We start from the raw sequence: 18,126 nt of genomic DNA on the forward strand, positions 1-18,126 counted from the left end.
ATCATATATCTGATAAAGGCCTGGTATCCAGAATATGTAAAGAACATTTACAACTCAGTAATAAGAAGACAAATAGTCCAATTGAAAAGAGTAGAATATTTGAATAGATATGTTACCAAAGAAGATATGCACATAACTAATAAACACCTAAAATGATGCAAAAAATCGTTAGCCACCAGCAAAATGCAAATTAAAACCACAACAAGCTATCATTACACACCAAATCAAATGGCTGTAACCAAAACAACTGACAATATCAGGTTGACAAATATGTGAAGACACTGAAACCCTCATATATGCTGGGGGGAAACTTTGGAAAATATTCTGGTGTATTCTTAAAAGAATTAATATAAACTTACCAATTTCCTAGCAATTCTGCTTCTAGGTATCTACCTAAGCAAAATGAAAAATTATATAATCACATAAGACTGCTACTCAAAGGTTCAGAGCAGCATTAATTGCTAAAAATTGGAAATGATCCAAGTGTTGATTTAATGCTAAATAAATAAATAAAAATGTAGTACATCCATTAAAATTAAAAAGGAGCAAAATTCTGATACATGTTACAACATGAACGAAATGCAACAAAATAAATAAAATGAATGAAAGAAACCAGACACAAATGACTATTATTGTATGATTCAATTTATATGAAAATTTCCATTATGCTAATAACCTGCAACCTACATTAACATTTTATCATTTACCAAAATAGTCTAAAATTACATTGGTTTAAAGGAATAGCATGGGTTTGACAGGAATCTCTTGAAGGCAGCTATCACATCCTTATTCCTCAAGCTGTAGATCATAGGATTCAGCATAGGGATCACTAGTGTATAGAACACTGAAGCCATTTTATCAGAATCTAATGAATGGTCAGTTTTAGGCTGCAAATACATGAATAGCAGCGTTCCATAGAACACTGTGACCGCCATCATATGTGAAGCACAGGTGGAGAAGGCTTTTTTCCTTCCCTCTGATGAATGTATCCTGAGAATGGACAAGATAATGTTGAAATAGGATATTAGAACTATAATCACAGAGAGAACCAAATTTGTAGCTGCAGAAATAAAGACTACTGTTTCTGGGAAATAAGTATCAGAACAGGACAATGCTAACAGGGGAACAATGTCACAGTAAAAATGGTTGATAACATTGGAAGAACAGTAAGACATAGCGAATACACAAGAAGGAACCACGATAGCTGTAGAAAAGCCATAGACATATGCTATGGATACCAGCAGAAGACAGATCTGTCGAGATACCACCACCATGTAGAGCAGGGGGTTACAAATGGCCACATAGCGGTCATAGGCCATCACAGCTAGCACGAAAACCTCAGCTACAATGAAAAACAAGAACCCACCCATTTGGGTGGCACATTCATAATAAAAAGTGGTTTTCTTCTTTACTAAGAAATTGGTCAGCATTTTAGGGGCAATGACGGTAGAATTGCCAAAATTGATGATAGCCAACTGTCGGAGAAAAAAGTACATGGGGGTTTGAAGGCGAGAGTCCACACTGGTGAGGGTGATGATGCCCAGGTTGCCTACCACAGTCAGCCCATAGATTACAAGAAAGACAAAGAAAAGAGGGAGCTGAAGTTCAGGACGGTCTGAGACTCCCATGAGAATGAACTCCGTCACCCCGGTGAGATTTTCAGGAGCCATGTAAGAGTGTGGAAATTCACCTGTTGGAAGAATGAAAGGAAAAGGAGTTAAAACTTCAAGGAATTATTTTCTGTGACTGTTGTTAGATGGCTAGGATAATTCCTTGCTGAGATTTTCTTCAATCATGTATTATTCTGTCAGTTACTAAATTCAAGACTCTAGTTCTGATAAAAAACAATCTAGGCATTGTTTCAACTTTACTCTCCCATGGATCATAAACTTATTTTTATCCTATACTTTTTCATAATCATTTGGGACAGAGAAACTACTAGTATGGGAAATTAAACAGATGATCCAAACTCATGCACTATTACTAAAATTTGAATATTTTACTTACTTGCAAATGTTTTAAACTACAATTAATATTTCTCCCAATTGTATATAAGAAAGGCTTGAGAAATTATCTCCAAATAATTTAATGGTTCCTTGTGATGTTTAATCTAAGTTTTCCTGCTGTTTGCTAAGAATAGACAATTCTAACCACTACCCTGACCCATCCTCTGTAGTCTTTCTTTTTTATCTTTTTATAATTTCTATTAGATTTATGTTGATCTTGCTAATTCTGTTATGCATAGATGGTATGTTTTTTTTTTCCTCATTTTTTATTTCATTACCTCTGACAAAAATGTATGGAGGTATGTCTTCAGATTTATTTTTCAGATCACTTATACTGTCCTTAGTTTTATTTTTTAATGATAACTATCAATTTTTTAAAATCACTTCTATAAAGCTTGCATTGTAATTTACTGTGTAACATTACTTTTTCCTTCTCTTTCATGACCTTGTTCTTGCTCTCAAGTTTGTGCAATTTCTCATATTTTTTCCACTATGTTTTTTTATTTTGGATTGCTATTTTATTTACTGATTAGGAATAAAAACACAGTGTGATGAATATGAAGAATAAACTTAATTTTTAGCATCTTGATCTTTTTTTCACATATGACATATATGTGCCGAAGAAGCAGCATGTTATTATAATACCCTAAATACTTTCCTAGAGTTGTGTATTTCAGGGATGGTCACCTGCCCTAACTAAGGCAATTAGAGTCCCTTCCCAGTCACAATTGAGAGTTCCAGAGGTGGTAACCAGACTCAAAGAAGTCCCACCATAGCTCCTTATCTAATGATTAAAATTAAGTTTTGATTTAGGTGAGTAAAATGATCAGCTTTAAGTTTTAAAAATGCAGTAAAACTTGCAAAAGCCAGAACTCGAAGGACTGTCTTAGTTTTCTGGGACTTGGAGATTTCTGCCTTTGACAGGGTGCTTAGCATTGCTCTCTATTAAGAATCTTTACCTCGTTTTAGTGTTGAGTTTTTCTTCTCTGACAGGTTTCCGCCTTACACGTTTCGACTTTCGCAGGTTTTACTGTATCATTTTGGCAGTTAGGAAGATAATAGATTTGGAGAAAAAAAAGAGGCAAGACACTGCTATGAGATTACTGGTCATCAAGAGTGTTGGCTTGGTTCAAAGTGGATGAGCTGACGACAGCAAGAAGGAGGTAAATTTGACAGACAGAGAAGCATAAAAACAAGATGCCCTCTTTACCATAATTCATACAGTGAATTATATGAGAGACATATGAAGGAATGAGAGATGGGGATAGATTAAGGAAGACTTTTGTGTTTTTGGCTTTTGCAACTAGATGAATGGCCACGATACATTCTGAATATTAGACAAAACTGGTTTAAGGTGGAGTTGATCAAAATGAAAAGCATGTTACATTTTGGGTGCCTATGAGACATTCAAGCAACCATTTAGGGAAGCTAATATTTAAGAGCACAGGTGTGGTTAGACTGTAGATAATTGAGAAACTTAAATCTATGTCATTGTCTAAGTTATTTAGTACTGCTATAACAGAAATACCATAAGTGGAAGTTTGTAACAAACAGAAATTTATTTTCTCACAGTTTAGGTGTTGAGAAGTCCGAATTCAAGGTCCTGGCTCTAGGGGTGGGCTTTCTCTCTCTGTATTGGCTCTGGGGGAAGATCCTTGTCTCTTCATCTTTTATTGCCTGGCTCCTTGGAGATCTCCCTGTACCTTGGCATCTGTCTTCCCCCATTTCTGCTTGCTAATCTGCTTCTTTTTTATTTTGTAAGACATTGACTCAAGACACACATTACACTAATGCTGCCTCATTAGGTAGCAAAGGCAACCCATTCCCAATGGGATTAGAACCACAGACACAGAGGTTAGGCTTTACAACGCATACTTAACCACTATGCAGCTAGGGTACGCATACTTTGGGGGGACGTAATTCAATCCAAAACAGTGATGATACAGTATTTTTTTAATCATCTATCTCAAGTTTTGATTTTTGTTATATATAGCCAAAAATTCCTAATATGTTCTTCAACCAATCCGAAGGCTTTTTCACTGAGGGTCAACCCTTTGTTTTTGAGATTCTAGTATTCGTGTATCATATTTGACAGCCTATGATCCCAGAAGAGTTACACAGCCTGGAAACAAACCTTACTTTAAACATTATATTATTGAATTATACTTAATACCCAGTGTTTTCCAAAAAGTGAATTGAAACGGTTCATGTTAAGATATAGGCTTTGGATATTTTAAAGCCCATTATGTGTAAATGAGATAAATATTTTCTACCCACCTCTAATGGAAAACCTGCTTCTGGTTCTTAGTGAGAAGTGGTGGGCATAAGCTTTGAGACCTTATCTCTGAAGCACAGGTAATGTTCAGATCTCCTTGGGGGAAGGGACCACCAGGGATTGGTTCCTTAACAAGACCTGCAACAAAGTGGCCCCAAAGGTAGCCTGGGCCTACATTATTGAGTGAGTGAAACTCCATGGCATCTAAGGGACACAGTGATTAAAGTCTATTTCCCAAAGTAACTCATTTGAATTCAGAGATTGACTATTGCAAACATCGGGTACAGAAGGTCTAGGAATGAAAGGTCTAACAGTCAAGTTTTAACACACTATGTTGGAGCCCTGGTGGCATAGTGCCCTGCTCACCAAATGGTGGGCAGTTCAGATCTACCAGCTGCTCTTTGGAAATGCTGTGGGGCAGTTATACTCTGTTCTACAGGGTTGCTATGAGTTGGAAATGACTCAAAGATGATGTGTTTGTTTGTTTTTAATCTGTATACCTATGTAGTCAGTCTGACACCAATAATATTTTCATTATGTCACTCCATGTTATTTTTCTGCCCCTCTTTTACCTAAAAGAACACAATTATCATAATCATTAATTTAAGAAATGAACTAAAGTAGAGGAAACAATCTCCAAAAAACAACCTTAATTTAATAAAAATATTCTTTTTTCTTTACTCTTGTATTTCAGGTGAGAAAAAGGTAGTTATCCAGAAGATAACTACTGGAGAAGAGTAAAATGCAGTATTTAAAATTGAAGTTTTTTTCTTCTGTTTGAGTATTAAATTTCTGGAGATACTCATTTTTTTTTTTTTAACACTGAAGATTTTAAATATATTTTATTGCTGTCATGGCTAATAGAATTATGGAGAATAGAATTGTTACTGAGACAATTCTCTTTTCTTGGCTTAAGTCTTCTGAACAACAATAATTCCTTTTTTTTTTTTTATTTATCATGAGATTGTCCATTTGTGACACTGCAGGCTTTAAATTTAAAACTGGAAGGTAAGATATACGGCATTGTGCCATTTATATAAAGTATAAATTCATGTGCAAGAGAACAGTAATGTTCATTTAGTAAGAAAACAAACACAACCATCTTAATGTAACTGGGATGTTTACTTGGTAGTGGCAGAAATAACTGGATAAAGGAATAATGTTGAAGTGGGATTAAAAATAAAGGAGGGAGAGGCATAAGGGGCATTGCCTGGACTAATAATGAAAATGTGCCATGAACTGAGGAACATAAACATAGTCATTCTAAACCTTTTGCCTAAGGTCCAAAAACAGTTGAAAAAATGTGTATCTTCATTAGCATATAAAATCCACTTCTAGAAATCTGCTTTGCAGAAGTAATACGAGTTACTAAAATATACAAATGGAAACCTGTACAAGATCATGGTTCAATATAGTGAAATACTGGGAAAATATTAACTATATACCATAGAAACTTATTAAGTAAATTATGAACATATATATGTTATATAGTCTTTAAAATTTTATACAGATTGGAAACCCTGGTAGCGTAGTGGTTAAGAGCTACAGCTGCTAACAGAAGGTCAGCAGTTTGAACCAACCAGGCTGTCCTTGGAAACCCTATGGGGCACTTCTACTGTGTTGTATAGGGTCACTTTTAGTCGGAATCGACTCAATGGCAGCGGGTTTTTTTGTTGTTGTTTAGATTGTTTAGAAATTTGGACAAAGTTTCTGAGAAACAAAATAAGAATATTATTCAGATGATCAAGCTACAATTTTCTATTTTAAAACAACTTTATTAAGGTATAACTTGTTGGTATTTATTTTTCTAATTGTGATTTAGGTGAAATTTTACAAAGCAAATTAGTTTCTCATTAAGTAGTACACAAATTGTTTTGTGACATTGGATGCCAACCCAGTGATGTGTCAACACTCTCCCCTTCTCCACCCCAGATTCTCTTTTTCCATTAGTACTGTTTTCATGTCCCTTCCTGCCTTCTCTTTGTTTTGGGGCTGGTGTGCCCATTAGTCTCACATACATGATTAAACTATGAAGTGTGCCCCTCATGTGTCTTATTGTTGGCCCTATGTTGTCATTATTGTTAGGTGCCATGTAGCCAGTTCCAACTTATTGTTGCCCTATGTACAACAGAATGAAACACTGCCCGGTCCTGTGCCATCCTCACAATTGTTGTTATGCTTGAGCTCATTGTTGCGGCTACTGTGTCAATCCATCTCTTTGAGGGTCTTCCTTTTTTTCCCTGAAACTCTACAAATATGATCTCCTTTTCCAGGGACTGGTCCCTCCTGATAACATGCTTAAAGTATAAGAGACGAAGTATGAAATATGCCATTCAAAAGGTTTTCACTGGCCACTTCAAAAGTAGACTGTCAAGTCCTTCTTCCTAGTCTGTCTTAGTCTGGAAGGTCAGCTGAAAACTGCCCACCAAGTGTGTCCCTGCTAGTGTTTGAAATACCAGTGGCAAAGCTTCCAGCATCACAGCAATACAAAAGCCACCGCAGTACCACAAACTGACAGACACATTTGGCTCTAAGCTTTGGCTGAAGGATGAACCTCAGGAGTGACTTCGGTACTGAGTTAAAAGGGTGTCCTGGGGCCATACTCTTGGGGTTTCTCCAGTATTTGTCAAACAAGCAGAGCATGTCTTTTTTAAATTAGAATTTGAATTTTGTTCTACATTTTTCTCTGCTCTGTCCGAGACCCTCTGTTGTGATCCCTTCCGGAGCAGTTGGTGGTGGTAACAGAGAATTATCTACTTCTGGGCTCAGTCAGGTGAGGTTATGGCAGTTGTGGTTCTTTAGTCTTTTGGACTCATCTTTCCCATGTGTCTTAGGTCTCTTTCATTCTCCTTTGCTCCAGCTGGGATGGGACCAGTAGATGTATATCTGATGGCTGATCTCAAGCTTTTAAGACCCTAGTCTCCACTCATATCAGTTGGATGTTGAGCATTTTGTTTATAGACTCTGTTATGCCAACTGAGCCAGATGTCCCCCAAGACCATGGTCCCCAGCCCTGAACTCAGGGCATTTGGATATGTCTGTGAACCTGTTATGACTTTGACCTGGTCAAGTTGTACTGACTTCCCCAGTATTGTGTACCGTCTTACCCTTCACCAAAGTTACAACTTATCTACCATCTAGCTAGTGTTTTTCCTTGCACACATGTGCTTTTATAATAGTGGTCTCAAATAGCACCTATAATTTTGTGATTGGCATTTCACTCAGTATAATGCCCTCCAGATTCATCCATGTTGTGAGATGTTTTGCACATTCATCATTGTTCTTTATCATTGCATAGTATTCCATTGTGTGTATGTACCATATTTTTTTTATCCACTCATCTCTTGATGGGCACTTAGGTTGTTCCCATTTTTGGCTATTGTGAATAATGCTGCAATGAATGTGGGCAGGCATATGTCTATTCATGTGACAGCTCTTATTTCTCTGGGTTATATTTCTGGGAGTGGGATTGCTGGATCATGTAATATTTCTATTTGTAGGTTTTTAAGGAAGCACCATATCGTTTTCCAAAATGGTGTACCATTTTGCATTCCCACCAGCAGTCCATAGGAATTCCATTAACCTGCAGCCTCTTCAAAATTTTTTATTTTCTGTTTTTTTTGATTCATGACAACAATGTCAGTTGAGATGTTCTCATTGTAGTTTTGGTTTGCATTTCTATAACGGCCAGTGATCATGAGGATCTCCTTATGTGCCCGTTAGTCACCTGAATGTCTTCTTTGATGAAGTGTCTGTTCATATCCTTTTCCCATTATTTAATTGAATCATTTGTCTTTTTATTGTAGAGGTGTTAGATTTTCCTATAGATTTTGAGAGATTAGACCTTTATCTGATATTTAATAGCTAAAAAATTTCCCCAGTTTGTAGATTCTCTTTTTATCCTTTTGGTGAAGTCTTTTGGTGAGCATAAGTGTTTAATTTTTAGGAGATCCTATTTATCTGCCTTATCTTCTGGTATTTGTGTATTGTTAATTATGGTTTGTATGCTGTTTACCCAGCATATAAGGGCCCCTAATGTTGACCCTAATTTTTGTTGTTGTTGTTGTTGGGTTTTTTTAATGTTGACCCTAATTTTTCTTCCATGATTATTATAGTTTTTGGTTTTATATTTAGGTCTTTGATCCATTTTGAATTAGTTTTTGTATGTAGTGTGAGGTATGGGTCCTGTTTCAATTTTTTACAGATGGATATCCAGTTTTGCTGGTACCATTTGTTAAAAAGACTGTCTTTTCCCCATTTCATGGACTTTGGGCCTTTTTCAAAGGTCAGGTGGCCATAGGTAGATGGATTTAAATTTTTTGGTCAATGTGTCTGTTGTTGTACCAGGACCAAGTTTTTTTGACTACTGTAGCTGTATAGTAGGTTCTGAGGTTAGGTAGCGCAAGGCCTTCTACTTTTTTTGTTTTCTTCAATAATGCTTCACTTCTCAAGGTCTCTTTCCTTTCCATATGAAGTTGGTAATTAGTTTTTTTCCATCTCATTAAATAATGCTGTTGGTAGTTGAATCCAGTTTGCATTGTACTGATAGATTGCTTTGGATAGAATTTACATTTTCACAATCTTGCATTTTCCTATTCATGATATGTTTTTCAATTTTATGTAACTCTCTTCTGATTTCTTGCAGTAGCGTTTTGTTGTTTTCTTTCTATAGGTCTTTTACATCCCTAGTTAGATTTACTCCTAAGTATTTTATTTTTTCAGGGTCTATTATAAATGGTATTTAATTTATAATAGCCCCTAAATTAAATACAGTTTCCAAAAAGCACCTGGTAGGTTCGAACTGCCAATCTTTTGGTTATCATCTGCAGCATTTTAAAAAAACTAATCACCAACTTTATATGGAAAGGAAAGAGGCTCTTAGAAGTGAAGCCCTGGTGATACCGTGGTTGAGAGCTAAAAGCTACTGCTGCTAGCCAAAAGGTTGGCATTTCTAATCCACAAGGTGCTCCTTTGAAATGGTATGAGGCAGTTCTACTCTGTTCTATAAGGTCTCTATGAATAGGAATCGACTTGACGGCAATGAGATTTGTTTTGGTTTTATATATGGTATTCCTTTCTTGACTTCCTTTTCATAGTTCTTTTTTGGTGTATAGAAATCTACCTGATTTTTGGATTCATTTATCTTGTATCCTGCTACTCTCCTGAATCTTTCTATTAGTTCCAGTAGTTTTCTTGTGGAGTCTTTAGGGTTCTCTATGTGTAGTATTTTATCATCTGTGAATAGGGACAGTTTTACTTCCTCCTTACAATTTAGATGTTCTTATTTCTATTTCTTACCTTATTGTTCCATCTAAGACTTTCAGCACAATGTTAAATAGGAGTGATGATAAAGGGCAACCATGTTTTGTTTCTATTCTCAGAGGGGAATGTTTTCTGCCTCTCTTCTCTTGAAAATGTTGTTTGCTGTTGGTTTTTTATGTTGTCATTGTTAGGTGCCATCTCATAGTGAGGGTATGTACAATAGAAGAAGTACTGCCTGGTCATGTGTCACCCTCACAATCATTGTTATGCTTAAGCCCACTGTTCCAGCCACTGTTTCAGTCCATCTTGTTGAGGATCTTTCTCTTTTCCCTGATCTCCTACTTTACCAAGCAAGATGTCCTTCTCCAGGGACTGATTCCTCCTGATAACTTGCCCAAAGTATGTGAGACGTAGTCTCACCATCTTTGCTTCTAAGGAGCATTCTGGTTGTACTTCTTCCAAGACAGATATGCTCTTTCTTTTGGCAATCCATGGTATATTCAATATTCTTCACCAACACCACAATTCAAAAGTGTCAGTTCTTCATAGGTCATTTTTTTATAGATGCCCTTTTTTATGTTGAGGAATTTTCCTTCTATTCCTATCTTGTCGAGAGTTTTTATCAGGAATGGTTGCTGGACTTTATGGAATGCCTTTTCTGTGTCATTTGAGATGGTCATGTGATTCTTTTGTTTTATTAATGTGGTAGATTACATTGATTGATTTTCTAAGGCTGAACCATCCTTGCATATATGGTAAGAATCCCACTTGGTCGTGGTGTATTACTTTTCTTTGCTCTTATATGTTTCTGAACTCTGTTGGCTAGAATTTTTGTATCTATGTTCATGAGAGATACTGGTCTGCAATTTTCTTTTTTTGTGGTGTCTGTCCCTGGTTTTGTTATCAGGGTTATGCCGGCTTCATAAAATGAATTTGGAAGTATCTCTTCCTTTTCTGTGTTCTGAAATAGTTTGAGTAGTGCTGCTGTGAGTTCTTCTCTGAATTTTAGTAGAATTCTCCAGGGAAGCTATCTGAGTGAGGACATTTTTATTAGGAGTTTTATTATTTTTATTACCTTTTCAATCTCTTCTCATATTATGGGTCTGTTCAGATTTTCTACCTCAATATGTGATAGTTTAGGTAAGTTGTGTGTTTCTAGAAACGTGTCCATTTCTTCTAGATTTTCAAATTTGATGGAATACCATTTTTCATAGTACTCTCTTATGATCTTTTTTATTTACATTTTGTCTGAGCACTGCCTTAGTTGTGCCCCATTGGTTTTGGTATGCTGTATTTTCAGTCTCATTTAATTCTAGAAATTTCTGATTCCATCTTTGATTTCTTCCATTTCCCAGTGGTTTTAATGCAAGGTGTTGTTCAATTTCCATGTATTTGATTTTTTTTCTTCCTGTTATTAATTTCTACTTTTATGATGTTCTGATCAGAGAAGATGCTTTGTATTATCTCAGTGTTTTATATTTTGTTAAATGTTGCTTTTTGGCCTAAGATGTGGTCTATTCTGAAGAATGCTCCATGTGCATTTGAACGGTATGTATAATTTGCTGCTATTGAGTGGAGTATTCTACATGTGTCTATGAGGTAAAGACCATTGATTGTTGCCTTAAGATCTTCTGTATCTTTGCGAGTTTCTTTCTAGATGTTTTTTGTCCTTTACCAATATGTCCTTTAATTATTATGGTTATGTCATTGTGGTGGCCTCTCTCTTTAATTATTATATAGTGTCCTTCCTTATCTTTTATGATGGATTTTACATTAAAGTCTATTTTGTCTGAGATTAGTATTGCCACTCCTTCTCTTTTTTGATTGCTATTCACTTGATACACATTTTTTTTTCCATTCTTTGATTTTTAATATATTTTTGTCTTTGTGTCTAAGACGTGTCTCTTGTAGACAGCATGTTGTTGGGTCATTTTTTTTTTTTAATCCATTCTGTCACTCTCTGTCTTTATGAGTGCATTTAAGCATTTACATTTAGTGTAATTATCCATAGGTGTGAGTTTATTGCTGTCATTTTGTAGTGCTTTTTTTTTTTTTTTTGGTGATGCTGACATGTTCTTTGTTCCTCTTACTCTTCTGTGCTGAGTTCCTTTTGTTTGTAAAATTTCCTTTCATTTCTTTCATTACAGTAGATTTTGTGTTTACAGAGACTTTGTGTTTTTCTTCTTTATTTTGATGAGTAGGTTTGTTAACTTTCTTTGTGGTTACCTTGAAATTTACTCTTCTCTTCCTAAGTTGAACCAGTGTTTTATTACTTGATAGCACCTTGATTTCCTATCCATTACAAAGTTCCACATCTACACCATGTATTTCCCCTTTTGCTGTTCTGACATTGTTGTCATTTACACATTGATGATCTAGTTCCTTGTTTTGAATCTTTTTTTTTTTTTAATCATTGAGAGTTCCTTTCCAAGTCTGTATTTGGCTGATACTGACCTGTGTCCTGTATTCAGATTGTTGTCTGACCTTGTTGGTTCTCAATCTCTATCTCCTACTGGGAATTCTGTGGTGGAGCCTTTCTGTGTGTGGGGTTGGTGGATTAATTTCAAGATGGCAATGCTGAGTCATGCTTTTTGATCTGGAAACTCCACTCCCTATCACCATTCTTTCCCATTTTCTATCAGTTTCTTCCTTTTCTCAGTGACTTAAAATCTAATACTTTCTCCCTTCATTTAAGATTCAAGTTTCTAGGATTGACATCTGTATCTGTTTTACTAGTCTTTTTGGATCTTTATTGCGGCATGGTGGCTTAGTGCATCTGATTATTCCACCATCTTGGCTCTCTCTCCAATATGTTGCTGTTTTTGTAAGGTTTTGTCCATAGCAACTGTATGTGACAGAGTAGAACCATCCTATAGTATTTCCTAGGCTGTAATCTTTATGGAAGCAGTTTGCCAGGTCTTTTTTCCCATGTAGCCACTGGCAGCTTCAAATCACCAAACTTTTGGTTGCAGTACATCATTTAACCTCTGAACCATGAGAGCTACTTAGGTGTAATTTAAGTATAATAAAATCCACAGATTTATATGCACACAACTGGGATTTGACCAGTGTGACACCTTGTTACTACTGCTCCAATCAAGGGAGTAATTCCATTATCCCAGAAAGTTCCTCAATGTCTCTTTGCAGTAAATTCTCCCACACTGTGTCTCAGGTCAAAATTTAAAAATTGATATGGTTTCTATCACCATTGATCAGTTTTACTTATTCTAGAACTTTATATGAATGCAATAATACTGTATGTTTGTGTCTGGTTTCTTTTGTGCAGCTTAATATTATTGAAATTTTCACATGGCTTTGTAGCAGAAGCTCATTCAATTTTACTGTTGAGTAGTTTTCTGTTGTACAAATATACCACAAATTGTTCATTTTTTAAAAATCTATTGATAGTCAACCAGAATATTCCTAGCTTACACTATAAAGAATAAAGACATCATGAACATTAATGTACCAGTTCTTTTCTGGGTATATTTTTTTCATGCCTCTTTGGTAAGAATCCAGGAGGAGAATTCCTGGGATACATTGTAGTTATATGTTTTGCTTTATTGGAAATTGGCAAACTGCTTTCTCAGGTGACTTATACCACTGTACACTCCAACCAGCAATGCATGAAAATTCCAGGAGCTGCAAGTAGCAGCCAATACTTAGTAATATCAGTGTTTTTAACTTTAGCCAACCTAGTCGGTAAGAAGTGGCATCTCATTGTAATTTAATTTCCCTGATGGATAAGGGCGTTGGATTTTTTTTTTTTTTAATGTTTACTGGTCATTAACATTTCTTTGGCAGGGTGTCTGTACACATCTTTTGTATATTTGCATTGTGTTTTTTTTTTTTAATCAATTTTAGGAGGATATTTATATTAATTCTAGATCTCGTAGAATTACTTTAGATTCTTGGGTGATTATCATTTGAACATACATAAGGCCTTATGTTTTGGGTTCTTTATTTTGTTCCACTATTTATCTATGTTTACAAAATACTATACTACCTTGAAATTTTGAAGACAATGTGTATAAGTATGTGGAGCTGGGAAAATGCAGTGGTTAAAAGCTATGGCTTCTAACCAAAGATCAGCAGTTCAAATCTACCAACTGCTCCTTGGAAATCCTATGGGGGCAGTTCTCCTCTGTCCTATAGGGTTGCTATGAGTTGGAATCAACTCAGTGATAATGAGTATTTAATATTGTTCTTTTTCAAGATTGGTTTAGCTATTCTGAGTCTTTTGCCTCTAGAATATGGGAACAGACCTCAAGTCAGATATGGAGTAGAGTAGCTTGTTTTATACCTTGAGACTAAGTCTAGGCCTACCTGCTCTGAGAACAGCCATATGTTATAACAGTTATGTTATTTTAGTATTAAAATTTTACCCCTAGCTTAAAATAGAGTGTTGTTAAAAGTTATATCTTGGTTTCAACCCTATAGTGTGAAATTAGGGATGGATCACTTGCATGGTTAAGCTAAAATGTTAAAAGTGATAAGCCTGGCTTTTATGCCATCCTTCTCCAATATCCTAGAGCCAAAATGGCTCCCTGTTCCATATGGAAAATTTGAATACTTTTAGAAAAATAGCTTGAAGAGTGTGTCTTACTGCTGAATAAAGAAACAAGAGAATACAAATTAGGGAAATTCATTACTTAGCACATGTAAAAAACCAACCTTGAGGGTTTTTAGAAATTAATGGTGGCTGAGTTTATTCAATCCAGTATTAGAACCTTGCAACTTTTTCTATTTAAGCATTAATACAATACAGTCCAATTTCCTAGCTAAAAATTCTTTGTGAATCAAGACATCAATTGCATATGGAGTGAAAATAATGAAAAGAAAGCTAAAATTTCTAAAGCTGGAAAGCATTTTGACAATGTGCAAATACCCATGTAGACAGGCAACATTATTTCTGAACTGTTCATCATTCAAATTATAATTAGAATATTTGCTTTATGCCAACTAAGGAAAGAACAATAGCTCTGTCCCATGAGGTCTAGAATGCTGCAAAATTTCTGAAAGAAAGAAGTGGATCTTTGAGAACCATTAGGTTGACTCTGTGATATCAGGTAGCTGATGTCAAGCACTATTATTTTCACTGTACACTTTTTCCATCACACAAAGAAAAAGATTCATCAGTAAATGTTAGTGTTACTTTGTGGAAGATGGGTAAAAAAAAAATAGTACTTGGATAAAATCACAATTTGTAGCACTTTTTTCTGGGATTTTTGAAAAAAAATTATATTATTATGTATATAAGTGAAAAAAAATTACCCACTAACACATCTTTAGAATGTGGAAGAGTCCTTACACATATATTTTAGAAATAAAAAGCATTCATGTACTACGTTATAAGCACAAGACTGATTATTAGAGCATTTTTTTTAACTTTTTTATTTTTTATAGTAGCAAAAAAAGAGAAGAAAAGCTTCAGCCAATCAAGCTTCCATAAATCAAGAACTGGTTAAATACAAAGTGATTGAGCTATGCTCCACGGTTGTATGCTGGTGTTAAAAATGAAAAATATTTAATATTTGTTGACCAAGAAAAATGAGGATGATGACAATGATGATGATGATGATGATGATTCAGTCTTAAGTAAGAAAAGCAAGTTGTGGAGAAATTGAGGTTGCCTGCTATTTTTAAAGTACATTTGAGATGTATGATGTTGGAGAATGCTATTGATATTTAACTTTCTCTGTGGGTTGTAAAAAGTGATGGGGATGATATAATTTGAGGAAGAAAAAAATACAGGTTAAATCTGTGCAATATGACATAAAATATAACTGTAGAAAATAAAAATTGTTCATAATATTAACCATGCTGAGGGACAGGATCTGAAGATACCATGGTAAACAAAATTGATTTGACTGGGAATGTAGTTTTGTATTTTTTTAATTATGTTCAATTTATGTTGTTAATAAAATATAGTACACTAAAAGAAGCAGAAAAAAATAAAGAAAAAGCGTGGGTCTGGGATCAAGAGTCACTGGTTCAAATTCTGATTCAATTTCTTAAATGTTCACTTTAAATATTAGGGCAGATTAAAACAAGCTCCATGCAGTTAGTAAATATGTTTTAAAAATCTGAGAATGCCTATTCAAATGATGAGGAAAACACTAAAGTGTAAGGAAATGGTTTATTTGCTAAGCGAGTATACATGTGAAATAATCACGGTGTTAGCAGAGTGCACAGAAGGTAAGATCACTGTGTATACAAGCTCATGAAGTAGACAATATAGTCACAATGGAAACACAGTTAATGATAGAGTGTATCAGTTATCTTTCTGCTGTGTTATCACTGCCAACGACTTCAAAATATACTGATACTACTCCTTTAACTGACCAGGTAAATCACTTAACTTGGTTTGCAAACTTTAAGTCAGCTTGTTCATTTGGAAGCTCACGTAAACCAGAAGAGACTATAGTGTAAGGATCTATCCAGGCTGATCTAGAATTATTCAAAATTTTTCTCACGTCTCGTAATTAGAACTATTCCCGATTCTCATTCCATCCTTGAGATATAAAATATTAAATCGACCTGATTGAAAACCACAGCCTGAGGGGACATATTTTGTTTCTGCATTTAGCCTACATTCTTGAAACATAATTTTCGTTTTGTGTAATGAATACTTATTACTTATTTCCTGCTTCTTGTCTAGTGTACATACTCTTTAGGGTTCAACCTTACTTATCTTTAATATCCAGTGACCACTATAAAATATATAATACTTAATTTCTGGTTAATGTTGCTCCGTTTTGGATATTTTACGCTAATTTATCTTTGTAAGCCTACATTTAACCCAAATTTGATATGATTTCTCTTATTTATAAATAATGGAGGGTTGCATTATGACTTTACAAATTACTTGGGGTATTATCTGGCTACAATATTTATATCTATTGAAGTGAAGATGAAGAGTATGGGGAGATACAAGACCAAGTGTTTTGTTCAGAAAAAACAAACAAAAAACAACTGATAAAATAGTTTCACTTTTTAATACCAAAGGTTGCTGGACCCACCTTCATAAGCAAATATTAAAATATATTGAGAATTTTGCATCGGTTACTTAATGTTCTCTTTATGGCATCTTTTACCTCTTTGTTCCTTAGGCTGTAGATCAATGGATTCAGCATAGGGATCACCAGAGTATAAAACACAGAAGCCATTTTATCAATATCAAATGTATGGATGGATTTAGGCTGCAAGTAAATAAACAATAGTGTCCCGTAGAATACAACCACCACTGTCAGATGGGAGCCACAGGTGGAGAAGGCTTTATGCCTTCCTTCAGCTGAATTCATTCTGAGGATGGCCCCAAGAATAAACGTGTAGGATACAAGAACAATCAAGAAGGAGGAGAGCAAATTACAGCCTGAAAAGATCAAAATGATCAACTCTAATTCGTGTGTGTCAGAACACAGCATGGACATCAGAAGGAGACAGTCACAGTAAAAATACCTGATAATGTTCGAGCCACAGAAGGATGATTTAAATAACTTAATTGTAAGAAATAGGGACACAAATGTGCTGTAGAGATAGGGAGTAAGTACCAGCAACCAGCGCACTTTCTCTGTCATGATGACCACATAGAGAAGAGGTTTGCAGATGGCCACATAGCAATCATAGGCCATTGCTGACAGAATAAACAGTTCAGTGATGATGAAAATCTCAAAGGATGCTAGCTGGGTGGCACACCAATTGAAGGAAATTGTATTTTTGTGTACTACAAAGTTTACCATCATTTTAGGACCGATGACAGTGGAGTAACCAAGATCAGTAATAGACAAATGCCTAAGGAAAAAGTACATGGGAGTGTGTAGCTTGGAGTCCAAATGGGTCAAGACAATCATGCCCAGATTGGCTACCACTGTGACCAAGTATATGAAGAAAAAGATTCCAAAGAGTGGTACTTGCAGCCTAGGGTTGTCAGTGATGCCCGTGAGAATAAATTCATTTATCTCAGTCACTGCCGTATGATTGTGTTTCTCCATTTGGTTCATCTTAGTTACCTGTGTGAGATATAACATCAGTTGTTATTATGCTTGAGATGCTATCTCCTGAGGGAACTTAAAACATAATACATGAGATATAGAGACATTTCTTTGTCACAAATTTTAAATGGAGACTCCTTCCTCCACCAAACGAAAACCATACACACAGGTTCATTGAAGCTTTGCTAAAGTATAATTAAAAAGGGAGAAGGTATTATGAAATGATTGTTTTGATGCAGTTAATATGACCTGGAGACCTGGTGGTCCAGTGGTTTAGAGCTCAGTTGCTAACCAAAAGGTCATCAGTTTGAATCAAGCAGCTGCTCCTTGGAAACCTTATGGGGCAGTTCTTCTCTGCCGTATAGGGTCTTTATGAGTCGGAATCTGCTTGACGGCAATAGGTTTTTACTGTGACTACTTCTTTTGACCAAGGTCATTTTAAGTATGCCAAAAAAGCTATAAATTATATTTCAGCTTTCTAAAAATTTCAAATATTTTGTAAAACCAACATCTGTACCTAAACCAGATATCTCACCTTATTGCCAATCATCACAGCTTTTAAAGTAGAAAGGTATGAAGTGATTTTCCA

General features: G+C 35.3%; 2 protein-coding genes across 2 annotated transcripts; both read right to left on the reverse strand.

Moving 5' to 3' along the window:
- Positions 1-663: 663 nt before the first annotated feature.
- Positions 664-4,647, reverse strand: LOC100665380 (olfactory receptor 8J3-like). Its single transcript, XM_003423115.3, has one exon. The coding sequence runs from the start codon at positions 1,668-1,670 to the stop codon at positions 723-725; it is 948 nt and encodes a 315-aa protein (XP_003423163.2). The 5' UTR covers positions 1,671-4,647; the 3' UTR covers positions 664-722.
- Positions 4,648-16,221: 11,574 nt separating this feature from the next.
- Positions 16,222-17,693, reverse strand: LOC100665664 (olfactory receptor 8K1-like). Its single transcript, XM_003423116.3, has one exon. It carries the CDS (start codon positions 17,571-17,573, stop codon positions 16,581-16,583), a length of 993 nt encoding a protein of 330 aa, XP_003423164.3. The 5' UTR covers positions 17,574-17,693; the 3' UTR covers positions 16,222-16,580.
- Between the last annotated feature and the right edge of the window lie 433 nt (positions 17,694-18,126).

This window comes from Loxodonta africana, chromosome 7 (genome assembly GCF_030014295.1).
Source record: "Loxodonta africana isolate mLoxAfr1 chromosome 7, mLoxAfr1.hap2, whole genome shotgun sequence".
Lineage (NCBI taxonomy): Eukaryota > Metazoa > Chordata > Mammalia > Proboscidea > Elephantidae > Loxodonta > Loxodonta africana.

Excerpts from the sequence above, each read along its gene's own strand:
- LOC100665380 (XM_003423115.3), bottom strand. The coding sequence starts at position 1,670 with ATGGCTCCTGAAAATCTCACCGGGGTGACGGAGTTCATTCTCATGGGA.
- LOC100665664 (XM_003423116.3), bottom strand. The coding sequence starts at position 17,573 with ATGTTATATCTCACACAGGTAACTAAGATGAACCAAATGGAGAAACAC.